The following is a 27,637-nucleotide window of genomic DNA, read 5'->3' as shown; positions in this document are numbered from 1 at the left end:
TGGGCAGAAGTACACCACCTCTAAAGTGACCAGCCCCGCCCCCCCCCCAAAAAAGGCAAAGAAAAAATGGTGCTTACCCATTAAAAAGGGTGTTGGTTTTTTTTAAATAGTTGAACATTCAATAAAGAGAGTGACAAGTGGCTCAAAATAGTGGCTGAACTATATTAAAAAGGTTTTATTGCAATTATACAGAAGTTACAGGAATTTTAGAAATACATAAAGCTTCAAATGGTCAAGGTCAGTTTTCCTCCAAGCAATTAAGGCAACTGGATGCAATGTCTCTTTAATCTAATATAAACAGCAAATGGATATTTTACTAGCCATGGATTAAACAAAGTAGAAAAACTAAGATCACAGATTTAAATTGGCAGAACAGAATGCAGCTTTTTTTCCCCATATTTCACAGAAATTCAGTGGTTAATTACAATGTACACCAATAAAATGCATCTATTAGAAAAACAGAGAAAAACACAAGTGAAAATTTATCTGAACCAAAGACATTTTAAATCTGAGTCTCAAGGAAAGTTTAAGTTCTGCAGTCTGAAAATAAGCAGCTAAATTATTCACAGCACAGCTGAAACACATTACTGGTTTTGCCTGTTTTCTTTATAGAGGAGTAATCTAGCCTCACTTCCTTCTCAGTCTAGTTGAGAAGTAGCACTAGATAAAGAAATTCTCTCCTTGCCTCCATATGCAGTTGAAAGATTGGTTTCAGTGGCATATGGCCAATTCTAGGTTGCCCAGAGATTAAATTTCACATTATTTTGATAAAATTGAAACTACTTTCATAGTTGTAGGTGAATTTACTGATCAAATGTGAACTTTGCTCTGAAGTGTCATTAAATGGATGTTTCTACTTAAAAATAATAGAAGTTGTTGCAACATTGAAGTCAGTTTTTCCAATAAAAATTAGAACCAATAGCCTCTTTTTAAAAGTGTAGAATTAACAGCAAAATATAACCAAGTATTTTACTAACATTCTGCATACCCCAAATAACTATGTATACAAGTTTTAGCACTATAATGCTTTCCTTGGAAATCATTCCTCCTCAGTCCTAGTATCAGTGTAATAAAAGCCACCCCCCTTTAATTCTGCACTTAAGGAAAATCCATTCCTCAAACTCTTTTGCCCTAAATTGAGTAATCAAAGCATTTGGTGACTCTACTTTTAACAGGTAAAAAACCTCCATGTAACAAGCAAAGAAAACACCCCACCAGAGTAAAGACTGTCATTAAAATGAGTGTTTTCCAAAAACCCCACCCAACCAACTAAAAAACCCACAAAAAAAACCCAAAACAAAAAGAATAGTTCAAATTAACTCATTTTTCTTTAAAGATAACCAAGTTACAAAGTTAAGGCCCAAGCAGAAACACTGGAAGTTTAACACAGTACACTTTCAAAAGCAATATAATATTCTCCTTTCTCAAACTTTATCTTAGCCTTTGAATCCTATCAACTCTTATGACTGTTGACCAGTTATTCTATACAGTTGTTGAGTTAGCAACCATTCTCTTCAAGTGCGGGCTGTGTTTTTGTATGCTTTATTTAAGCTTGCAGGCATCTTTTGGATTTTTATTTCCACAGGCACTTTATTCACAAAAAATGCTCTCCTTGTCAAAAAGAATATTGAAAATATTTGAAAGTTCTGAGACTAGTGCACTGACAAACATGTTTCTATAACTCACAGCAGATGCCAACACTAAAAATCTGCTCTCAGTCAAGTGAGCGTCACATGATCGCAAAGGTTTCATTTCTGCAGGGCATTTAAACATGCAGCCATTTATCTCTTAATATTTCTGTAAGTATTGGACTTTTTCATTAAATTAAAAAAGACAACCTGTTTTCTCTGAAGCATCTAGTAATTAAAAGATAGGAAAGTTGTATTTCAATGTGGCTTAGGACTGTTACGGATTACTTTGTTCTACCTTTGTTCTACTCTTCCAAGTATCCTATTATTAAAGCAAGCCTGAGACAAGTAGCAAGACACAATACAGGCTACTGTTACTAGACTATCCATCTTCACTCAACAAAAAACCCAGCCAGCCCTGCTTTTATCCTAGATGGTGGGGGTTTTTCTGCTCTAAATTAAGTTACTCTAGACCTGAAATATTCTTTGCACAGACACAGAAGTTCCATGAAATAGATCTTAGAGAAGCCCATTTATTTCTTGAAGTACTAGGTGCAAGTGATTCAAGAGAACTTATTCCAGTATATGAAAGATAGCGGTTTAGTAACCAAAACCTCAGGGTGCAACTACTTCAGAGAAGAGGAAGCGTGCCACACTGTTCCAGATCGTACCCTTGTACATGCACCCTGCTCGCTTGCCAGTGTGTACCTGGACATGGCACCCACTCTGCATGTTCACTTGTCCATACCAATTAAGAGCATCATACTTATTTCAGAGTTGACTATAGTAGGATTTCCAAACATGTTGCAGGCAGGTACTTTTACAGCTGCAAGTTGATAAGTAAGGGGCCTTTAACAACAGCAAGAGGCTTTGTATTCTCCATGAAGAGAAAGTATAGGTACTGCTGCCCAAAGATGCCTCTCGAAAAGATTTTCAAGTGCACTGTCCTTCATTATATGCAACATAAAATCATAAGGGGGGGGAGGCAACAATATTTTCTGCAACAGAAGGCACAAGGTAGTTTTTCATCTTAAGAGAAGGTTACTTCTGAAGCTTTGAAACAAAGCTAGAAAATTACTTTGCTGTTCCACAACCTAAACAATTGTAGTTTAAGGCTCTCTCGTGTTTTTATGATGTCCCACTATGAATTCCCTTGATGATTATGTCAAGTTCCACTTCTGTTCTTTAGAAATGGTTACACGGTCATGTTCTTCACAAGTTTGTTTTTCAGAAGTTTCAGCAAAAGATGGATCTATACTGCATAATCAGTGTTCTTCTAATACAGTTTTGTCCATTTCACATCCTCTTTGTCTCCAAGGCTTCAAAACAATGATGATGAAGCCAGAGAATTTTCTTTTTTTAAAATATTAGCCTATGTCTTAATCCTACCCAATACAATTCTTGTATTTTAGACCAAGTTTCAGAAAATCAGCTATCCTAAGCATGTATGAAAATTTAATCTTGGACATGTAGTCTAGACCCATATACACTCCTAATGTTTTCCCGCATTAAAAATACTTACTATAATATTTTGCAGTTTTTATATAAAACAGAAATAGAAAGGGGTCTTATTTATATAAAAAGCATTTGGAACAGGCTTAAAATGTACAGAAATTTTGCTTTATTGAAAAGGTGTCACAACAGCTTTCCTTAATGTTCATGGGTAAGAATAGAGTATGAGCTCCTGGTATTTTTTAAGAGATCATTAGCACCACAAATGGACATAGGTTTTTGATTTTTAAGGATATGTGTGGTAGTAAGTAGTCCAACAAAGTATTGCATTTGTTAGTACGCAGGCTGACCATAAAAAGTTTCAACTTTATGTGCTGAGTAAACCACATAAGACAATTTCTTTAACATGTTTTTACCAAATTCATGGTCAACAGTGCAAGTGATCGTGACAGATAGCACCTTTAGAGATAAAAGCTACAAGATGCTCACATTATTGCTTTTTTTAAAGTACAGCTAGTGCAATAGTTTTGTTTTGTTTTTTTACAGAGTGAACACATATTGCAAATGTCTTACAAATCACAACTCTAGTATCTCTCAGTATACAGCAAACCACAACACTCAGTTGGCATCCACTTAACAGAAATAGCTGAAGTGCTAGAAAACATCATCCTGAAAGTTTTGCAACATAAAAGCCAACTCTTGCTATTTATGAACAATTTATGTAGAAATGAGGTCCAGTTTGCAAACATCAGTACAAACTGCAGCACAGAAGGTCTCTAAATAGTATCATTTATTACTGTAACATTATGCTGTACAGCAATTGCAGAACTGGACCCTAAAGCTATTAAAAAAAAAGGCCATGTATTAACTCCTCATCATGCAAACATTACAGCATTCCTATATTACCATCTAGGGTTCCTCAGCAGCCAACAGCTTTTCTTGCCTAGTTTTTCCCAGGTTGGATATACAGCTCCAATTAATGTACAAAGCTACGGATTCAACTTAGGAGAAATCATGCAAGAAAAATTGTCAGCCAATGAGGATGAAAGCATGTTGCAGTTAAAAGTGACATCCTATACGGTTTTTACAGAAGTCTTTAGAGTTCTCCTCAAAGTCATATGAAAAGCATGAGAACCGCAGCTGTCAAACCATTCTTTCCTGTTTTACTTTCAGGTTCCTTGGTGTGACCCTGACCTCACAAAACTGCCAGGATTTATCTTTTTCACATCTCACACATGCTCTCCTGAATCAGAAAAATAAACACAAATGAATGTACTAAACATTTAAAGAGTAAGAATTGATTCCTGAGATAAAAACTATGCCCTAGGATGTTAGGGTTTATAATTGAAAATAATTTCAAAGTTTCAAAGTGTGCAAAGATGTGTCTGACAAGAACACCTTTTGGCTTTAGTATTAATTTTGGAGCCTTCTCAAACATTAATCCTACTCTTCTGTATTGAGCCATTTAGAAAAGGCAGTTAACAGAAGCAGATAAAGTAAGACAGGAGCCCAAAGCCACCTAGGCTAAAGCGTAAGTAGCATTTTGAGCGGCAACAAGCTATGAAAAAAGTGGAACGCAAAAACAGTTTTTACAGCAGTAAAAAAGCACAAATAACAAGGTACTCAAAATGGAAGAGGGGTTGGAGTTTAGCAATATTTTTTAAGGTCTGTATACAAACACTTCATTGGTAGAGGTAAAAGTAAGCAGGGAGATAAATTTCCTCAGTATTCTCAGCACTCATGCCATCTCTAATTAAAAAAAGTAAACAGACCCACTCATTTTAAATGCAATTCACATGCTTGAAGTAACACCATATTATATACTCCATTGAATTAGAACACAGCTCTCTGACTGGTTTTACAGTGGTCTGCCTTTTCAGCCCCTTTCATAGTTTTCTGGTTTAGTAAGTGATCTTCACTACACTTTTTAGCGATTGCCATCTTTGGTACTGTGCCCTCAGTCTGAAAGAAGCTCAAAAGAACAAGGAAAGCTGGCTCACAGCCTAATGTGTAAGTACAACCTAGTTTATCTTCCCAGAGAAGCCTCTGTATACTGCACCCAATATTGCCTATGCCACAGAGACCCCTCCCCACACACATGTGCATAGTGCTTGGGTCACCAGCTGCTCAAGAAGCCTGTACTTCAGACTAGTTTCTGACCACTTTTTCTTAAAAAAACAAAAAGTTACCTTCAAACACATTTCAGCAAAGTTGTTTTGTGAAAATCAATCTCAATTGGCACAAAAGAGATTCTTCTGTAATAAGTCTTTGCAGTTTCACAAATGCGAACTTCCTAAAGACCTTATTACGCAGAGGACAAATACAAGAGCTTAAATTAATATTGTATAGGCATAGCTTGAAAGAGTATTTCTGCTACAAGAAACCCATGCATAGAGACTTTAAAAACACCTTAGGCACTGTATACAATGGATCTACATTTTTTCCATTGGCCTTTATCAGAACTAAAACCAGTTATGACTAACCATACAGCAAGCAAAGCACAAAAACATTCACTCCACATCTGAGGGAAGGGCTGGGCCAAACAATACAGAATCATTTGAAAGAGCGAACACTGTAATAGTATAATACAGCATCTTTTTTTCCACTATCGTACGGATAAGACTGCCTGTAGCATGCAGCCAATGCAATTTGAATTCAAAAAGTCACAAATTACTGCTTCCAGAAAGAGCTGGTTTGCCCTCTCCTCCTACCTGGATTGCATCTTCTAACTTAAAGGTTAGCCCACAGCAGAGAGCCACAGAAAACAAACTTCTCATAATATTTGCTAAACTCCAAGTCCTTATCAATTAACATATTTTCATTGAAAACAAGTCATATCTTCCTGAGTTTTTAAGCACTAATTTCCACCAGGAGAGAAGGAATCCTCAACACCAGTATTTTAGATACACACTAGAGACTGCACAGATCATTACTTCATCTTAAAACATCATTCAGGCATTCTAAGTGTTTTGTTAGGAAAGATTATCTACTGAAATAAAATATGAGTTCAGAACTAGAATTTGTTCCTACAATATACATTACCTGTACCTAGCCTGAAATTCTTATGTGCTACTTTCTAGATTAGTAAGATTTAATCAAATGGTTAAATACATGGAAACTTGAGCCAACTGGAAAAAAGCTTCATTATGTTTTAAGCATTGCAACACTTTGTTCTTGTTTTAGCAACTGTTAGTGACAGCTTGGAGGAACAGCTTACGGAAGTTTGCTAATCATATTTAAGTATTTTAAAATCTCCAAGCAACTCTGAGTTGGGTTTTATTTTTATACTGTAAGTTATGGATGAGAACCAGCACAATCCACCACACAGACACACATCTGTATTGTAGAATGAAGTGCTTAGTACTGCCTGTTTCCTTATAGGCTTTTTTTGCAGTACTATTACACATAAACAATATAATTCTACATTACTTAAAAGTTAGGTCTAGTTTTAGCTCAATTTTGTGTAAACAGCAACATATGATCACCATCTACTTCAATGTTTTCATCTTTCCTTTTCTTGTAAATACTAGAACAAAAGCCTTTGTCTTAATTCTCAGTTTCTCGGCACAATTTTTTTTTTCTTGGACACTAGGAAGCATCATAAAATAGCATATGAAGGCTAACTTATAAGCAAAGTTACTTCAGTGGCATGCTAGGATATTTTTCCAACGTGCACTTAAACAGTAACACTCATTTAAATGGTGTCCAACAGAAGTATTTATTTTCAAGACCCCTTTTTCAGTAACTGAATTTAAGACATTGATTTTACAATGCCTGGTATAGAACACTTAAATTCAGCAGTCTTACAGTATCACTCTAACTCTGTGTGCCTATAGAAGACTTCTAGATAAGTCCAAAACACACATTGTAAAAATATCAAGATGACAGTGGAGCTTTACAGCTGTTAAGTCTGCCAGCAAGGAAAAAATGGTTCCAGTACATCTGATAGATTGGACATGTTCTTAAAATTACCCCATGAATCTTTAAGATAGTTTGGGGTTTTTTTAAGTTAAAGAGTTGGGGAAAGTTCATTTGAAGTAAATGGAAAGACTTCACCTTGCACTGAAGTTAATGGATCTGGTCTCTAGAACTGTAAATCATACTTCGTATCTACTGAAATGAGAAAAGGAATTTGGGTTAGTAACAAACAACTTAGGATAACTTGTCTAGCCAGATACTAATGATGGGAGAAAGCCAGAGTTTGAACAGATTCTGATTTAAGACACAGATAAGTGGATTTGCCATAATCTAATTAAGAGAATTCTCTCTCATCTTCTAAAATACTTCCCAGTTGCATCTCCATTACTGAGCTTTATTTCTCTATTACATGAAGGTAGTGTATTTTAACATATAAATACAGTCTTGATTTTTTTTTTTCCCCTTCCTTCTCTCCCACCCCCCGTTTTTGTTTTTGGGTTTTTTTGGGGGTGGGGGTGGTTTTTTTTTAAGGAGGGAAGCAAATCCAGTACTAGAGTTCATAGCAACGTTTAGCACAGCTCTTTTTGCTATTACCCCACCTGTTGCTGTTTTCTTGGAAAGATAGCTATGATGATTAACATTTAGTACCATTTACGTCCACATGGGAGTGCTAAGCATGTACCATAAAAATGTCAATTTACAGTTGTTTCAAGTATATGTTAATCATTTCTGGCATAGAAATTAGGCACCTGTAGCATGACAACATGGCAGCACATTTTTTTATATGCTCAAGTTAACCTTTTAAATCCAGTTTTAAATTTAGGTTAGGCATTTAAGAAAGGTTGTTTTATAAATGCAAAGCACCCAACAGCATCCAAGTCAACTTATACGCCAGGTGTACAAAAGTGTAGTGCCTTGTCTTTTTTTTTTTAAGTGTCAGGGAAGTTCAGCAGGTAAATGCTCTTCAGTAGAGAGAAGCAGCATTTTACTTATAGTCACAGTATAGGTGCAGCTCATGTGACATCTGTAAGGAAGATTATTATTGTAATTCCAGGAAAAAGTAATTACAGTGACATACTGCATAACATTGGGCATATACAATCCAAATAAGCCTACAATCAAGTGATCAGTAAATTAAGTGAAGACTTAAGTTTCTCCTGTTCTTACCCACTGCAATCCTTTTTCCTCTTAGGATGAAAGCATGTTTTCAGCTTCATAGTATTTAACTACAATGATCACTAAGTTCTTAAAATTAGTAATTTTTATGTACTGGCTGTGGTTTGTATTGGATAAACTACTGTAGCAGTAAGCACTAGTATATACCATTACTTACCCCATTTCATCACCTTACATATAGGCCTAAACATCTATACGGTCCAAGTTTGCAAAAGCAATTTAAAGCTCTTGAGAGAGTAGAGAAGTGGGGTTTTCTGCTAATTAAAACACACCATTTTGAGGGCTTTGATACAATGGAGAAAATTTAAGCACTTAAGGGAGGGCCGAGCCAGAACAGGAATCAAGTATTTTGAGCTAGGGCTGCCATTTAAACTTTCCTTTTTATTACAACAGAACTTTCTATCAAATTCAGCAGTAGAAGGAAGGCTGAATTAGGCCCAACAAAAGCCTAATCTTTTCTTGGCTCAATCATCACTTTCATATTTTTTCCTTTCAAAAACAGGAATAAGTGTAAAAAACCAAACACCTCATCCTGCATGAAGTAATTCTATGTTGCAGATATATTGCAGAAATCCCACTGAGACATGGTGGTGGTTATGCAGACAATTAGCTATCTAGACTATCAAAGTATTTATTATTCAGCCACCAGATGAAACCCACTGTTTAAGCTCCTTACTGGAATGCTTTTCATGTTATTTTCAAGACACGGTTACCACTAATGAAATTAATTCACAATTTCTAAAAGATAGTATTACTACAAGTGGCTTAACATGACCATATTTAAGATATCACAAAGCTTAGAATTCAGCTTCAAAAAAAGATATTATGCTCTATGAAGTAGTACTGATGTAACAAGTATCTTGGGAGATTTACAGACTGACATCGAACAGATTCATTTATATGATACAGAAAAAGGACTTTCATATATATGTTTTGATACTGGCTTTTTAGCTGCTCAAGGTCTGCCAGGAGCAAGCAAATGGAAACATAGGTATGCCCCCACACACACAACTTCCAGAGGCATGTTATAGAAGTCCAAGAAGCTTATTTTAAATAACAAAACCAAACATCAGCAGAATTTCTTTCTTAACTAAGTTTTACCAAGGATGTATTATAAGGAACATTGTTTATTGTATTACTTTGATAATGCACAAAAAATATTTGAAATGCACATTAATAATATTCTTATGTACAACTCATAGCAACTGATCCCCTTAACTGAAAAAAAATCATATTTGAATACTCCATATTGCATTTTGTAACTTTAACTGGACTTCTTAAAAACAAGTTGTCATTATTTAAACTATGTTCACACTTGTCACTCAGTTCAAGACAGTCTTAAAATAAGCAGCATTTCCTTTATATTAGTATCACTTCAACACTTAATGCAGTTTTATCTTTGCTATGGGGTTTTACTGAAGATTTGAAAATAAAATTGAGTTAACTGCAGAAATTATTACAGAACATAAATGGTTAAACATGGTATGCTAATTTTCTACTTTGCTTTCCCAACAATACAAAACAATAAAACCCAACAAGAACCAGGTAGCTAATTAATTTGTGATTTTGTTACATGTTTGCCATGGTAATTTCCCACATTCTCAGCCAGCTTGCTTAAAGCCATGTCAGTTGCACAAAACCCTGGGAAAAAAGGAATCTGCATGTGAGTTCTACCACAGTGTCATTTAATATGAAATGGGTTTAGGTAATAATTGAAGAAATGCTACTGTTGTAGGTATGCACCTTGGCACTTTTTTGGTTTTTTTGAAGTCACAGAAACACGCCAATAGGTAAAAAGGAAAGTCAATGCAGAACTATGGCTCCCAAACAAATCTGCTACATAGTTTCAGCAAGAGAGAGCTACTAAAATTAAAATGTTTATTTTAAATATAGCCCCATTTTGGACCTGGCCTTGCATTCCTCAAGCAGGTAAGATCTGTAGGACTTTTGCCTGAATTATGTATGATCACTCTTTCCAGTAAGCAGTTTTAATATGTGTTTAACTACACAACAGTATGTGCTTTTGTGTGTATATGCATGTACATACACTGATAGGCACTGTATAGCTATATACACAAGGCCAAACTGCAATTAAAGATCTAGACTCTGAAACAATGTCCTTTTTTAAAAATAAAGTTTTAGGTTCCTTGAGCTCTGATGTTAGCAGCTATTCCTAATTTGCAAAGTCATCAGGTAGCACAACATTTTAAATATAAAATTACTAATAAAAAAATGTAAAAATTGGTATATAGTAGAATATATGGGAGATAATGGTGGTAAGTAGTATTTTAGGGTCATAATATATTCAAACCCACAGAGTGTAAAAAAAGTCAAGACTTGCTTCCAGCTGTACCAGTCACGCAAAGGCCTTACCTTCATTAGCAAGAATAATGCAACAAACCACTTCCCACAATTGTGTTATTTTTTTTTTATATGCCTCAAATATGCCGATATCATGCCTTTACATTTTAGCATGTTTTTGCCCTTACGCACTCCAGAACTCTGAAGATGAGACTTTTGGGTGCTTCTGTGGATGAGTGATAGTTAGTAATGAAAGTGCTAGTGTGGTCTTTGGCCTCTATCTCATTAGTAAAGCAAAGTCCTGCTCCATTTTTTCTTTAATAAAAAAATCCCATCACTGGTGCATTCTATTAGCACTGAAGAGTAGAACAGGTCTGTACAGCCTGATGATAGGAAAACATACGAAATGGCAATATGTTTGTCTACAATTGTCTTTCCAATCAATTGCACAGAAGCTTGGTCCACTTCTTCAGTTACAGTGTAGTCCTCTTAAGAGCTTTGGTTACAGCATTAATGTTTTGGTAAAAAAACAGAGCAGATGCTTTCCTCCTTTTCTTCAGGTAGATTTTTCATTGTCCTCTCCCATCTTCTGAACCCGTGAATACTTTTTGCATGAAGATTTGAAGCAGCTGGGAGGCCAAGATATCGGCCAGGAAAAGCTGCAAGGAACAGAGCCTTGCACATTCTTCTCAAAGAAATAAAATATTGGATACCACCATGCTCGAGACAGAAAATTTGTCTGCGAAGAGACCTTTAAAGTCTGTAATGGCACAAGTAGGTAAAGAGAAAAAGGAAACAGACAATCAGTTTAAATCATTATAATCAACTATGTTGAGTCAAGACAACTACAAAAATGTAATTTGCATGCATTTCTGCAAAGATGAGGTGCATTTAGCCTACAAAAAACCAGGATATTGAGATAGCATATACATCAGAGTCCAAATGTATACTACAATCTGAGCATCTTTTACACAAAGGGATGCTTTGTTGCTGTACAAAATTTAGGGAGACAGAGTGCTCAAGTCTTTCAGTGTGAGTCCTTTTGGGCATGTCACGTTTCCATTGATGACTAACAGCTGAAAACCAGATGAAAATGGCTTGAGAACTATGCTCCTATTTGAAAGTGTTCTTGAAACAACTGCAGCAGTTACCTTTTGAACAATGTACTTCTAGTGACATTTACAGAACTGTCACTAGAATTTTAGGATGGTCAAGATAATTTAGGTTGGTCAGATACTTTATTACTAAACTACTGTTTACTCATAAACTTAGATAAACAAGGGCTATTCTATACATCCACTACAGCAATAAAGTTTTTCTGAAGTTAAAAAAAGTCTTTAAGCCAAAATAACAGGAATTTTTAAAAAACAAGTTTTGAAATAACTTCATAACAAGCACAGATCAAAAAAGAACATCTTAATCCATTAAATATTTACTTAACCCACAGTAAAGTGAAACTCCTTTACCAATTTTTTCAAACTTCAGTATGGAACCTCTATTTTTATTTCAAAATTAAGAACTAATTTTGACCTTTCAGCAGTATTAACAAATGCAAGCTATACATTGATTCTAAAGGTATTTGCCACTCACCTTTTCATTAGCCATTGAGTGGTACCACCAAAAAAGCCGTGTGGTGATATAGTAAGCAATGATGACGTCTACAGTATAGTGTTCATGAGCAACAAGGATACAAATTATGCCAGCAGCACTCATTAGCCAGCAGATTAAGTGATACCACCAGAAATGACGTGGTGAATCTGTGAAATAGGGAGGTGATGGGGGAAAAAAACACACAAAAAAGCCATATACTTTATTATAGCAATCCACAAAGTGAAGGGGAAAAGATAAAAAAAGGTGATTTAATTAAGGGTACTAAATATTAAAATGTAACTAATTTATACCACACTGCTACAAGAACCCTGTTTTGACACAGAAAACAAGACTAAAGAATTATGCAAACTTACTGAGGTGTTCTTACTTTGTAAAATGAGCCCAAGATGAGCTTGCAGTTAGAGACAGACAGCACCATCACCCATTTTCTAGTCAAATTAAGTTAGCTTTCTAATTAAATCACTTCTAGGGTAGAGGGTGCAAGAGAAGAAACAGAATTGAGGCAAGACATACACTTGATAATTTTACTTGACTGCTTTGAATCTCTGCTCTTTTTACAATCTATGCTCAAATAAACTTACACTCAAGTAAAACGTCTAGATTGATACAAACTGACCAGAGATCACAGATTATACAGGAAAAGACACCCTTATTTTAATTCCTAGGGTTTAACTACTTTGCATGAGACCTCTGTTCTATGAAACAGAATACACTGTACCAGGAAGTACAGTATGTGAATTTATACCCTTTCATTAAAGATTAACAAATGGGAGCAAAGCTATTCTTCAAAATGCATTTAAGCCACTTCAGTGGAAAAGTTCCCCTGCCCTTCTTTCCCCATTGAAAAATGCCTTGGGTGTCACAACAACCATTCATAACTTCTGACAGGCTAATGTGCTTCATTTCACTCACAGTGGGAGGTTTTGGCACCCCTTGCCTTGTGGGGCAATGGTCAGCCTTTACTTTCACACAATACCAGCAGAAAAGCTACTGATCTTAACAAGCCTACCCAGTAGTAGTTTGAGAGGCCTGTGCAAAAGAGTTACTGTAGGATGACTTAAATGTGGTCCAAGTGTCAAAACAGTAAATTCTCTCAACTCTCCCCAAAACACCACAGAAAAATCTGTATCTGCCGATTTAAAAAAAAAAAATTATAAGGAGCCAAGTCATCTCAAGAAGTTGATGAAAACAGCCCCAAGCAAGACAGACATACCAAGGCTAAAAATGTAAATAACTATTCTGGGCAAAAAAGCTGAAGTGTGGGGGAATAAATGAAGAAGCAGCAAAAGGATGAAAGGAAGAGAAGTGCAGAGCAAAAAAACCCAGTAATGTTCACTTTACAAGAAAGACCTAGGCCTAAGAATCAGCAGACTATAATCAGCATCTTAAATCACTCTTTGAATGTCTCGCATCTGCAGATTTGAAGTTTGTCATATTAAACAGGCATTTTTATATTGTGTTTTTTGTTTAAGGCAGAACATAGCACTGCAACACTTCCCTCAACTTTTTAATAAAAGGAAGGCATTCAACTAATGCTGGCTAGTCTTATTTTTGTTTCAGTGAGAATTACATCCCCATGACCCAAGATAGTATTTGCCTAGTTTGGGACACAACAATAGGAGAGAAGATTCCAATTCCAAACATGTGAACTGGAAAGGGAACTACCAACTACACATTCATGAGCAGCCAAGTTCCCAGGGTAGCAGCACTGCTTACCATATATCAGATTTAGAAGTTGGTGCTCAGTTCTCCAAAGCTTCAATCAATGCTGTGTGTACAGCACAGATAGATTTCTCCCCCTCCCCCCATGCCCCATAGCAATGTAAAGCAAAGGGGGAAACTATAACCCCAACTGTATCTTCTGTGCGCTTGCCAAATTCTTATCAACTCCAAGAGGCATAAGTAGGAGACTCTAGCAGAAGACACCCAAGGAGCATGAATCAACTATTCGTTGTTTGCAGTAACTAATGTACGGCACACTTCAAAAAAATCACTTTGCTTCTGGATGTAGTATAAGAGTGCAATGGTGCTGTGCTCAAGCCACAAAAATTCCTTAAAATCTAAGGTATATCAGCCAACCCACAGAGCTGCATAATTAACTACAGTATGTTTTACCCAAAATTTGAATAACCTGTCAATCAATAACAAAAAGCTAGCTTGCTTCAATCAACCAGTAAACACATTATATAAAGACAGAAGTGACATGTCTAGTCACATTAAGCCCTTAATTAAAGCCCACACCACTTCTACTAAACCCACATCCCATTTTCACTCAAAGTCATGATTTGTATTTCAAACCTGTACATGTACAGTCTGTGTACAGCTGACTAGTAACTTTTGGAGGGCAATAGCTTTACATGCACTTTTATCACGTGTTTTCCCAGTACAACAGATTTCAACAAAAGTGTGTTGAAATACCATCACTTACACTCTTTGATGAACAGATAGATCAGCGTTAATACCACAGTGTGACCACTAAACAGAAAGTCTCCGCACAGGATGTGTGATCCAGTTATGGATAGACCACCACCAGAAATCAGTCGCAGGATCCTCTGAACCTTTGCCTGAGAATCTCCATTCAACTAGAACACCAGAAAAAGAGGTACAAAAAAAATTTTAAGACACACCATAAGTGACTTGAGTAAACTTCTTGCCCAAACCTATGTGGAGTCAGGGAGACAGGGAGAAAAGGACACGTTACCTTCACTTTCTTTCACATATTCTTAAACAAATAAGCATGCATATCAAAGTTGACAGGTTCTAAAGATCAGCTTGATAACACTAGCATTCTGTTTATGCTTTCTCAGGCTATTTAAAATACATATTGTATGAGAATGAGATGCAGAATATACCGGAAAGGTAAACATTAAAAATTGGTAAGGTCAGGTATCTCATGATAGCCATTGACAGAATGGATAAAACCCATTGAAAACTGGTTCCAACACAGTACAACCTTGCATACCACTTCTATCATTCTGTTGAGAGCTGAGCAATGTTTCTACAGGACAAAAATCTTCAAACTCACTTAATTTCAGATTTGGTTACAAACTCAGTCAGAACTTACTCAGATTTAGAGGATTTGGGTTTTTTTAAACACGCATTAGGATCAGCTTTTGATTTATCATAGATACAAGGTAAACACTCAGTTTCACCTAGCTGTTTAAAGATTAACTCTGGGAAAAAAACCAAACAAGATAAAGGGATAACTGAGTTCTCCATAATCAGAAAAATAGTAACTCATCCTGGTTTAATGCTAGCAAAATAGACTTTCAGCAGAGATATTTAAGTTTTCCTTTGCTTACCTCTTCCCACTCCTCAATACACAGCCTACTACACAAAGTCATTCCCCAAGCTAGTAGAACAAAACAGCTGAGTCTTTACAATAGTGTTATGTAAATAAAGCTTTGTCAAATAGATACTGATTCATAAGAAAAGTAGTTCATCCACTATATTCCTAAATTGTGAATGTGAAATAATAAGACTGAACAGACATGATGCTGTAACTCAGAACTGATGAGATCCTACCCAAGTGACAAATTTATCCCCTAAGCAAACTGGCAGAATTTTTAGGTTTCAAAATGCTTATCTTCCACCTGTATAGCCAAACTGTTTCTTACTCTCTCAAGTGCACTGTTCTTTCAGTGCAGCCAACACGATACTGTTTGTTCCAAGACAATTACATGTCTACAACTTTTTATCAGTAAAACAGCAATAACAGAAGTCCTTTGTGTCACCACTTAACTACACCAACACAATTTTTTTTCAATGTTCTTGTAGAAATATTAGCATGTACATGTTTCTATATGTATCAGCTCATTTAAATAGCTGAACTTGTTTTAGTCACTTTACATACATTTTGCAGGTTGGAAGGAGGGATAGGCAGCTCTTGACAAAATAGTGTGAGAAACAGGACAAAGCATATAATAACATTGTGGGTTTTTAAAAGGGTACTGCAACACAAGCTTGTGTATCAGCCTATGAATTACAATATTGACCATAGGTATCCCACCATGTAAGAAAAAAGTATTGCTACAGTATTCAGAGTGATTAGCTTGAGCCTCAGAAGCAAGTTTACTAATTTGGTAGCAGCACTATTTCAACATAGGCACTCTCCTTTAAAGCATCTTAACCGCAGCAACAGTTTGAGGCTCTTTTTGTATCCCACAACTTTTGGTTTATCACCATCTATGTTTCTGAAGACATCAATTGAAAGTAATTTGTGTTATGTAATAACACCTGGAACATTATCTTCTATTTGCTCTAATAAGTCATAAGGACTCAGGCAGATACCAAGGCAAGAATTAGGGAGCAAAGGCTCTTACCTTCGGCGCACACTGAAAATGCATTCCAGGCACAGGTAAGGTGGTAACGTACATAGTAATACAGCGGTACAGATACAAAGTTCCTATTATAAAAAAGAACCTGCGTCCCACTATTGATCTGAAAGTAAGGGAAGGGGGGAAAAAAGATTGAGTACAAAGTTCACATGCAGGACATACATATAACAGTTATGGAGCTCTACCTTTATTAAACAGCTAAATCCCTAGAATTAAAGAGCAGGTCCACCCACTGCTCCCCACCACACACTTCTCTAAATCAAATACCAAAAAGTCTTTCTTCAGGTTTTAGTCTTGCTAGCTCATAATAGTATAGAACTACCACAAAGCTCCCACCAAAGCTATCTAACCTATTTAACATGGCCTCTGTCTAACTCAGGTGTGCAGTCAGGCATAGTTTTCCTTGACTCAGTGACCTTCTCTTTTCGGTCCCATATTATAACCATATCCTAGTATAAGCACATGAAGACAAAGGAAAAAGCTTCTAGTCTAGCTGTAGAAGACAGTTGGTTCCTCCTCAAATCTGGATGAGATTTTTTACATCACTGTGATTTCCCGTTTAAACATTGCCATGGGCTTGAAAAACCCAATCCCAGAATAAATTTGACTAGTACAACATAGGTGTCAAATTCAGATTATTCAATAATCAGGAGAAACCTGTCTCCGTATCCAACAAGGATACTGGAACACATTCTAAAGAAGTCATCCCTTCGCCATTTTCCTGCCCGCCCTATTCTACAATATTGCTACAGATTCTGCCGTAAGATTTCTTCTACCCAAAATGAACAAGGGAAACCAACGTTCTGAAAACATACAGCAGAGGAAAAAAATTTAGCTACTTACTTGTATCTAAGAAACAACCACTGAAATATCCATAATCCAACTAGTATCATTCCATTTATTTCTGATACAGAAAAAGCCCATTTCACACGATCAATGTAATCAAAAAATTTGTCAGGCAAGGGAGGGCTTAGCTCCTTTGGAGGTACTCTCTCATGGACCACAGTGATCATGACAGTTGTTAGAATCAAGTTGAAGAGAGCATAGACAAAGGCAATGCCTGTTTTCCACCATTCCAGAGGAAATTTGTTCCTAGACTCAGCAGGCATAGCAATCTGGATGTAATCAGGATATTTCTTTGTTGTTTTTCGCAAGCCATTAGACAAGCCCTTTGGTTTGCTAGTGCCATTTTTGTTCTCTTCACTGACTGAGAGAGTAGGTCGTGAGTAGCCATTAGAAGTGTCATTGTTTTGACCCTCCATATGCTCTTCAAGCTTTGCTGTCTCAATGGTATTCATTCCCAAGCTGTATGGCCAAATCAGGTTTATCAGTGACCAATTTCTGGGCTCTCTAAAGTCTGTTATTCCTTGAAGTCCAATGTTCTTGTTCCTAGATGATTTTTGATTTCTGTAAAACTCTAAAAAGTGTCCATTGTGCTTTCGCTATTCAGATACTGTAAAGCAAATTGTGAAGACAAATCTTTCTTCCAGAGCTGTATCATCTGCAAAAAAACCAAAACAGATACTGAGGACCTTCAGAACTAGTAATGTGACACTGAACAAATATCTTAAAAAAGCTTATTCTAAGTTCCATCCAAGTCTACTTGCGTATACAGTCAAAAAGCAAACTAGAGACCGGTGGTTACTGTGAAATAATTCAAGCTAGTTCCTACTGAGCAACTTGATAAATCTCTGATCAGTTTACGAACTAGTACCAACTTAGGCTTTTTGTTGTTTGGTGCTTTTTTTGTTTGGTTGGTTTTTTTAAAGGACAAGATCCATGGACTTTAATGATCATGACAGCACAGTTGTCATAAGACTAATCTATGTTTGCAGCAATATTGAATTTTATTGCTTAGAAGCATTCCATACAAAATATCTCCTTTTTGACCCTAGGGTTGCTATAGATATTAACATGGTTTGTCCATATAGATCAGGCAATCTTGTTAGTCCAGGTGATGGGACAGAAAACAGAAAGGCACCACAGGATTTGGTTTTGTAAGTATAAAGTAATTTAGATTCATCTCAGAAATGTACTCAATGGTTAGTTCCATTAAATTTTCTTGGATCTAAACAAATATTTCAACCAAAAAAGTAAAAAAAAAGTGTCTACATAGCTACTGTAGTACCCACTAAAAAATGTCTGAAACTTCAGAGAACTGATACATATACCTCTGGATTAGATTCTTACTTATGGTAACCTATATGCAGAACAGACTACAAATGGATCTGTTTGTCTTTTAGTTTTTTAAAAACATGCCTAAATTGGTTTTGTTTGTTTGTTTTTAAACAGGAACAAATAGCAAGACTCATTATCGCACACAATTTATTTCAGGCTGCATTGGTCAATTCAGTAAAATCTCATTAGATAAAAAAAATCAGATAAGTGCATGTATTTTATAACATTTTCTACAAAGAGAAAAAGAATGCAGTTCACCTTACAGAGCTGACATTGCTCTAGCTGAAAACAAAGGCCATTTCTGCACCCCCACCTTTAACGTTCTTTGAAACCACTTACTTATCGTAGCTGCAGTGTACCTATTTTTATTACTCTGCTCACCTCCTATGGCAAAAGTAGTATTATCATATACAAAGTGTTCACTATCTACCAGCAAAGCATAATTCTTTTTTTAATTGTTCCTCTAAGAGAAGTTCAACCCTAACACTACCTCAGGTCTCTGCATGCCAATACAGGCTGCCACGGTTTGCCATGCTGCATGTACAATTAAGTCATGATGGCAGCTAGACCTGCCAGTCTCCCTAATGGTACACCACAGAACTTGGCTTAAAAGAAAACTATCTGGTTAGGAAAAATCTGTCTAGTAACTGATCTCTTGATAGCAGGGACAATGTAAAATCAAAACAGCCTGGAAAGCCAGGTGTTTGTGTTTTGGTCCATTCCCCCTCATCCCCTCAAACAGTGAAGACATTTGGTCAGCATGTAAATCCCACTGATTTCCTAGCTGCTGCTCTAACTGCTGAAGGAGAGAAGGGGTAAAGGTTCAGATCCCAAATATGTGAGATTCATACAAATAATACTGAAATAATCAAGAAGCATTTCTAAATTAACCTCTCTGGAGTGTTTCTGAAATCCACTGTCATTGGTTGACCTTTTCTAAATCCCTAATCAACAAGTGTATGAAGGCTAAAATACACAAACACCCAAAAAACAACTCTCCACCCCCCCAAAAAAGCGACACCCAAGAAAATAAGTGGTGATTTCAGATGATTTTTCTTCCTCTTACTAACCATACTGTAAACTCTGCTTCCAAAAGAAAAGAGGATGTTTAAGCCAGCAGCCAGGCAACGACCTCCCTGATGCTTCCTACAACTAAGAATATTCTTTTAGAGCAACTGCTCTTAAACAAACAGCTGTACTTAAAACTGTAGTAGAACAGCATTTCAACTTTCACAAGTCCTTTTCTTCACACACACGCATTCTTCTATTCCGTCTATCTACTAAAGATAAGCATAAAACAGAATGCTTAAGTGACTGTATAGAAAAAATCTGAACCTAATTGCTTAATTTTTGGAACATAAGTCTACCTAGCATTCACCTAAGTCAAGGCCCTTCTTCTCAACACGATGGTATAGGTAGCAGTCACCTATGTAGAGATCAGCAAAACTTGATACATTTCATATCCTGTGCAGGCGAAACATTTTTAGAACTATGCATTTACTGAAAAACAGAGAGCATCACAATAAGTAGTAGCCTTAGTTATTTCCTTCTCTTCCCCACCAGTAGTAACGTAAGCAAAAGGAAGATTTTATTTTCAGATATTTAATGACATCCAAGGAAGCTCTAAAGATCAAAGAGCATCTGAAGTACAGATGAACAATAACTTAACCTAAAAGTAGAGCGGCATTCAGGTTTTTACATTAACTTAGTAAGCATAGCAATTATACCTATAGCTTGCAGGAAAAAGTTGTGTTCCTTCCTGGTACTTTTAAATGGGTTGTAAGGCATATTGATCTACCATTTCTGATGGCTCATCAAGATTATTTCAAGCAGAGTGCATACTGTGGTCAAGCCTTTGTTTACATTGATAGTTCAAGGTGCTATATATCATCTGATCAGTGATCTGTAAAAATATAAAGGCTTTCCTTTATAGTACCATTTCAAGCTGTTTCTCCCATATTCCAAATGAAAGCAGACACTCTACTGATGAAAAAGACAAAACCACTCTGCTTGAAGCTTCCAGTCCCTTGCTGCCCATCTGACTGGCCAGAGAAGTGACAGATGCAGAGCACCAAACAGCCTATCATCCTCTGCTACAGGCTGTAAAAGAAACTCCCTATAGGGAGTACATATGTTTTTCTGCCAACTTCCTGTCCCCAATTCACATATCCATTCAAGTCCCCATGAGGGGTGTGCTCCTTTAAGCTTCCATGTTGTCCTTATGTTAATTTATGTAAAATATCCTATTGGTTCTTTTGTTGAACCTGGAATGCCCCCATATGAAGAACAGGAGATGCCCATAAACTGCCTAGTCTAGTCATAGGCCTTAGACGTCTTCAGTAACCAGGCAGCAATGCTCAGACCTGGCCATTTTGCCAACATCTAGTGTCTGAAAATCAAACCCAATTGCTCTAAGCTATGGAACAGCCACTGGGGAAGTCTCAAAGACTCATGCAAGATTGGCCAAGTAACCCAAAAGCATAAATAAGTTTCCTGTAAGGGATACACCCAGGTTATAGGAACAGGTTTTCTTTTTGGAACCACTCTGAGCTTCTACTTGCTCCCATGCAAATAGCTCCTTTCGTCTTCTGCATCCCCATTTGACTGCCATTTAAAAAACCCAGGTGACTGGGGGTATAGCTCTGAGATAAGTGGAAGAAAGCACATCTACATTTGGCTCTTTATGCTAGAACTTAAGAACAACAAGCAGTTTTCTTTCACTTGTTCATCATCCGATTTTCACATAAAGGTCATTTTCATATAAAGTCAGCTCACAATTGGTGTTTCTCATTCAGTATGTAGAATTTCTGTAACATTGCTCAAAATATTTTAACTTCTCTAATTTATCAAGGACTGAACAGTCACAATTTGCACAGGCCTTCCAAACAAGTAGTTCTCAACCTGCTGTTCCAAATATGAACAATACTATTGGAACAGGAGTGTCCAAAACAGTAAGACTGATCTACTCTGACATTAAGGAAAGCTACATACTCGTATACAAAGTAGAAAAGATTTCTAGGCAGTAGTATTTTTAAATCTCATTCACTTTTGTTAAGGTTGGCTCAAACATTTGATACAGCTGTAATATACTCTTGTATTTGGTAGCTGCAGAAAAAGGGTCTATAAATAAAGTACTGCAGAAAAAAACTGCACAACTGGAGATAACATGAGAGAAAGTTATAGTATCATATTGTTATCTATATCACAATTAGCAGGAAACAACTGTTAGCTCGTTTGTATTTTCTTCAGTCAAATTTTTAGGATTATGGGACCAGAACTGGAAAGGAAGCTGGGTAGCCTCTACTACCTTGACAGTAATGAATAAAAACTGGCTTTGGGGAGTTTTTATTTTTTTATTTTTAAAAGCATTCCAGGTCTCAGTTTGTTTTTATAGTATTCTTTCTTCCATGCTATATGTATGCATCACAGCATGTAGACCACTGGGGAAAAAAAACCAACAAAAAAACAACCCCCAAAAACACAAAACCCAACTGCTAAACCAGATCTGATGAAAGTACATTTAGGTATGCAGAAACAGGACTGAGTTTAATAGGTTTGCTTATCATTTCTATTTGCCTACAGTAAAAATATTTTCAGAGCTGTGTTCATCTTTCAGCTGTACAATGTTTATGCTTACAATATACAAATGCATGCACAAAGTGAACTGCAGTTTATCTAAAAGTTACAAGTTTATCTACATTCTCTAATAGGCTGCCAACACATTTCTTGCTCATGTGATGCTAAAGAAGTGCAAGTAAGATAAAGCTGTATTACAGAAGTACCATTCATTCAAATGTTCTCAGAATTGAGACTATCATCATATTGTCAATTGCAATAAATTTCAATCTTTATTAAAAGCATTAACTACTCATCCTGTATAGAATTCTTTTCAGTAGTAGAAATAGAGCAGATATTCCCTCTACCTCTCAAGAGGGATTTTGCAATTCTCTCATTTAGGATTACTAATGTACCAACAGAAGCTGTCTTTTAAGGCCTAAACCCCTACACTTACCCAGATAGAGGGGAAAAGTTTCAAGGTTACTAGTTATTTATTTGTACAATCCAAGTTTTACCAGTTCTGTGGAAATCTGTTTCTTTACACCTCTTAATAGTAAGAAGGATATTAGTTTCCATTTTCCTGGCATTTAGTATTCAGTGTGTTCCACAGCAGTGCCAGGTTTCTGAAACAGTATGTCCCAAAAAGCACAAAAAAATATTCATTCCCACATATGTGTAAATATGTACATTAGAAATAAAATATATGCAAATTTGTTGTTAAGAGCACTCACCAGGACTACCTAAGCAAGGAAAAAAAAAAGTATCTTTGAGCTCTTTTATCATGCTGAACACTGCTGAGTAGGTTTGCCTTAATCAGGTAAAGGCATCTTCAACCTCTTCAACTCCAAAGGATCATGTCTGGCAACTAAGAGTTTGATGCCCTTTAAAGGTGCTTCGTATCCTGACACCATGACAGGCTTAGATTTTCCTCCCAGTTATTTACCCTTATCTTTTAAGAACTAAGGTCACAATATCTGTTAAATGGCAATTATTTGTTACCTTCAGGGCTAGAGTAACACATTCTGGCAATAATCCACATGTATATCGCATAAACACATTTTTATTTACAGGTTAACAGTCTTTTCTAGAACAAGGGTTTTGAGAATGGCCAGTCGTATCTGTAGAATCAGAAGCACTGACGGAATAGTTCAGATGAGAAGAAACCTCAGGAGGTCTCTGGCCAGGATCAGTTATGACATCAGATTAGGTTCCTCAGTGCTTTATCCAGCTGTACCTTTAACACCTCCAAAGATGCACAACCTCTCCCGGCAGCCTGTTCCACTGCATGGTTGTTTCTCACAGTGAAAGGTTTGTTGTGGGTTTTTTGTTTCTTTTTTATCTATTTTTTTTATCTACTTCTTATTACAAATTATGCCCCTTGTGTCTCATCCTTCCAACTGTGAAGAGCCTGGCCCCGATGTTCCTGATGACCTCCTTGTAGGTATGAAGGGGTTGCTGTTAGGTCCTCCTGAACCTTTTCTTCAGGCTGAAACAACCCAGCTCCCCCAGCCTCCCCTCACAGGGCCTGTGCTCCAGCCTCCTGACCACCCTGATGGTCCCTCCACTGGGCTTACTTCCAGTTTATGTTTTTCCTGGATCAAAGACCCAAAACAAGACATAGTATTCTAGATACAGCTAAGAAATACTGAGCAGAAAGGAATAATCACTTCCCTATAAATACTGGCTATACTCCTATTAAATACAGCTCAGGACAGCGTTGGCTGCCTTCACTGCCAAAGCATGTTGCTAAATCCCTTTTCAACAGAGCTGAAAGAAATACTGACCTTTCTTCCAACAGGCTAAAGATTCCCTCAACTTCTTCACTCTATAAAAATGAGATTAAGAATAAGTCTTCCCACTTAATCCATCCTCTCCAAAATGAGCCTGTTTCCATATTTCAGATCTGGACAGAAAAGTCTGCTAACCTGAATTGATACTTAAGCTCCGAATCACCTGCTTTTAATCAAAGGCAAAAAAGGTGCCTGTTTTCTAACATTGCAAAGAAATGTTGGGCTTACATCCTCTTTTCTATTTATTAAAATTACTATTATAAACTCTTTATAAAAGGAGTGGAAGTCACTGTACTGCCTCAGTCTTGTCAGGCAAAATAATTCCGAAAGAGTGCAAAAGAAACCTCTGGATCATCAGGCTTTTATGTAGTTTGCCGTCTGAGCATCTCAGGCTTCTCACTGCTACTTGCTCTCATTCTGCTATAGCTTTGCAGACACTCTTGAAGAACCCCTATCGAAAGCGAGATTCTCCTCAAAGAGACAGCAAGGTTTAAAGATTTGTTAAGAGCCCATCTGATGCCCCACATCCTTTCTAGCTCACACAAAAGTTGCAGATTACTGGCTGTGGGGTGGGGGGCCCAGCACAGAAGGCAGGAATGTTTCAGACTTATGTGAAATCCTCCACCTAATTACCGAGGATAAAGGTTGTGCTTCCTAATGGAAAGTCAGACCCAGAGATTAGTCACCACTTTCTGTACAGGGCGGTGAGGAATCACAGTGACTAATGTGTGCTTTAAAGTGACTATGCTACAGCTTATCAGTCATCAGGCAGCTAGAAGAGGAAGTCACATACTTAGAGTAAATTTATCAGTGATACACCCTAAAAATACTTGGACAATTATCAAGAAGATAATGCCTGTCAAACTCCTACACCACCCCCATACCCCCCCCCCCCCCGCCCCGTGTGCTACTCCCAAAAAGCAGAAGTGCCAACTCCAAACTCCAAAATAAGAGGTCACATTTACGAGAACATTCTCAAGTATTTCCTGCAGCAGTAGGAACCCTCTTCCTAAAAGTTTAAAGTGAGAGGACAATAACTGCTTAAGTCTGCAGAATATTTTACTTTTTACCTGCTAATGTTGTACAGGAATACATGCACAAGTTGTACAAACCAGACAAAAGCTATTTTAGCACTGAAAGATACACAGAGGCTCATACCTCATAACTCACATTTAACAGAAGTCAAATACAGACATTGGTCCTTGCAAGGCATATGACATTAAAGAGACAACCATTGACTGTAATCCTCATCTAGTGACAGCAGAAAGACACCACATTAATTCTAAGGACAGGGCATATTTAAAACTGATTAGTATCATGCTATAAGCTAGTTTCACATATCCCTGAGTTTGATTGGCACATTACAAATTACAGATCTCTACATAGGAGCAACACTTGCTGTGTTCAGAGGCTCAAGCAATGAAAATATCCCTTTTCAGAAACACTAGTATCTCCTTCCCCACCCCTTATCTTCAGGTAACCTGTGTATGTATTCTGATCAAAGTCTTGCCCTCTGTGCCAACATTAAAAATCTAGCACACTACACGCCGCCAAACAAATCAGGAGTCACTAATACCTTCTCCCTCCCCACTAAAAACTCCTAGATAGTTTTCAGCTTGCTTAACTCCTATATAGCTGCCTGAAAAGCTTCAAGAATATTAGTTAAGAGGAATGATACAGGCACAAGACATACTCTATCATTGACTGTAAACACAGATTGGCTGAAACTGATCATGAAACATGATCTGCTCCCCTATTTTGGTCTTCCCCTCTACCTTCTTGCCACAACTGCCACTTCCTAACCTCACCTACCACCAAGAAGCAACAGCATAAGGATCTCACATCACAACCAACACCCACAGTAAAACAGAGATGGGAATACTCAAGACCTCTTTTTCAAGCCATTTGTTCACAGGCTCAGACACCCAGATCTACGTCCAGCTCGCACACTGAATGTTTGCTTCCCCTCTCAACTTTTTTTTTGCAGCTTTGCATACTACACTTTCAGAAGTAAAACCAGGTAAGTTTAATTCTAACACCAAGAAGTTAAGACTACAGAGCAATTTCAGTGAATACCATGATCAACCCACACAGATGTTTATATAGGGGATTAAAGCAACAGCACAGAATCCTTTCCTAATACATTATGTGAGCTTCCAGTTTGCAATGACCAAAGTTATATAAAGTTTCCTATACATAACTGGGTTTCACTGAAATTCTACCCATCAAGTTTAAGCACTACACAGTTAAAACTGTTTAAAAAGTCATCACAATCTAAGCTTCCAATGCAGTCCCATGGTCTTCCTTAAACTGTTCAAGTGTTCCATTAGCTCAAGATTTTCTATTAATAGAAAAAAAATACTTTCCACATTATGCTGACAAGAAAAACACATTTGCTTTTTATATTATTTAATTAGTCAGGGAAGAAGTCACAGTTTAGCTTTACATTCTAAACACTTAAGTACTATGCACTTCAACACCTCCTTCTTCATTTTTGTTTCTGCCAGATTGACAAACAGAACACACATTTCCTTAGAATTATCTCTTCTGCCTGGCGCATTATCTCCCCACAACACTGGGTATCATTGTTAAATAAAGTTTCAAGAAGATGGTAACAGTGGAACGGCAGGCAAAAATAATTACAAATATCACCCAAGTTCTTTCTGTAAAACCTTTCCCAGACACTTTGCTATCTCCATTTGAGCCTCACTCTACAGGTCAGAATACTGATGTGCCAAGAATACTGTTCATGTGTTTTTACTGCCCCTCACAGAGCTACTATTTACCTCAGTACCTGACTAAACATCTCCAAAATGATTCAAACCTCCCTTCATTATTCCCTGCTAAACTGCAGCCTTTGGTAAGAAATACTTTCTATCCTCTAACTTTTAACAACCCTGCATTGAACATCACCACAATAACAAAATCTTTTTATTCCAAGCCTCTCAAAGCTCATAATAGAGGCTTTTACCGTTCACAACAACCCTTTCATTTATTTTCCTTCCCCTTCTCACCTAGTAGTCTGAGAAGTTTATTGCTTTTTTGAAGCTTTTAAAAAGAATTTAGAGAACCAAGTCAGTCAAAAAAGATTTAAAGAACAAAGTTAGTGACATTCGTCCCAAATTCCCATTTACTAGAACTGCAAGATTAAAACTATTCCTACAAGAAAACAGCCAAGTACCATCTTCAGCATTGCTCCTAGAAAAGCCATCATTAGATTCTCTCATTGTAGCATTAGAGAACTGCTTTGTAACATCTACATCTTGTCCATGCACACACAGCATGACTACAAAGGTACAAATGAAATTAATAATCTAATCACTGAATTCTACTGATCTTACCATACCAATTGGTAAAATCTGGTGTGAAAGTACTGAGGTTACTCTGAATCTACATAGAATGCTTTTATAATACACTGTACCACGTACCTCAGGTAGCCACTTCCACTCTGTAAGCTACCTCTTATGCTCAAGGGAAGCTTCTAGTCATCATTGAACCTGTTATCTTTAGAAGTAGAGGAAAGTAAACAATCACTCAAACCAATCAAGCATGAATGTGAGATGGAAATACAAGCTGGCCTATCAAACTGTCTGCTAAGTGGCATTTGTATCAGTTACAGTGTGCTGCAGCTGAATACTATTTTCCATTTATTTGTTTAAAGACTTGAACAGTAACACTACTATCACTT

General features: G+C 36.9%; 1 protein-coding gene across 7 annotated transcripts in view; it reads right to left on the bottom strand.

The window, feature by feature from the left end:
- Positions 1 to 148: 148 nt before the first annotated feature.
- The window catches only part of SGMS2 (sphingomyelin synthase 2), a 44,443-nt gene continuing 16,954 nt past the window's right edge, over positions 149 to 27,637 (bottom strand). For all 7 annotated transcript variants that reach the window (XM_075032587.1, XM_075032595.1, XM_075032579.1 and 4 more), the window contains 5 exons: positions 17,267 to 17,924; positions 16,409 to 16,526; positions 14,515 to 14,668; positions 12,066 to 12,232; positions 149 to 11,235 (listed from right to left, as the gene is read on the bottom strand). In XM_075032587.1, the coding sequence (XP_074888688.1) occupies positions 11,032 to 11,235; positions 12,066 to 12,232; positions 14,515 to 14,668; positions 16,409 to 16,526; positions 17,267 to 17,721 (1,098 nt within the window). In that variant the 5' untranslated portion in view covers positions 17,722 to 17,924 and the 3' untranslated portion in view covers positions 149 to 11,031. The remainder of the gene's footprint in view (positions 11,236 to 12,065; positions 12,233 to 14,514; positions 14,669 to 16,408; positions 16,527 to 17,266; positions 17,925 to 27,637) is intronic.

This window comes from Buteo buteo, chromosome 1, assembly GCF_964188355.1.
Source record: "Buteo buteo chromosome 1, bButBut1.hap1.1, whole genome shotgun sequence".
NCBI classification, from domain to species: Eukaryota; Metazoa; Chordata; class Aves; order Accipitriformes; family Accipitridae; genus Buteo; species Buteo buteo.
The sequence above is the reverse complement of the archived record's forward strand: the minus strand, read 5'-3'. Positions and strand labels throughout refer to the sequence as shown.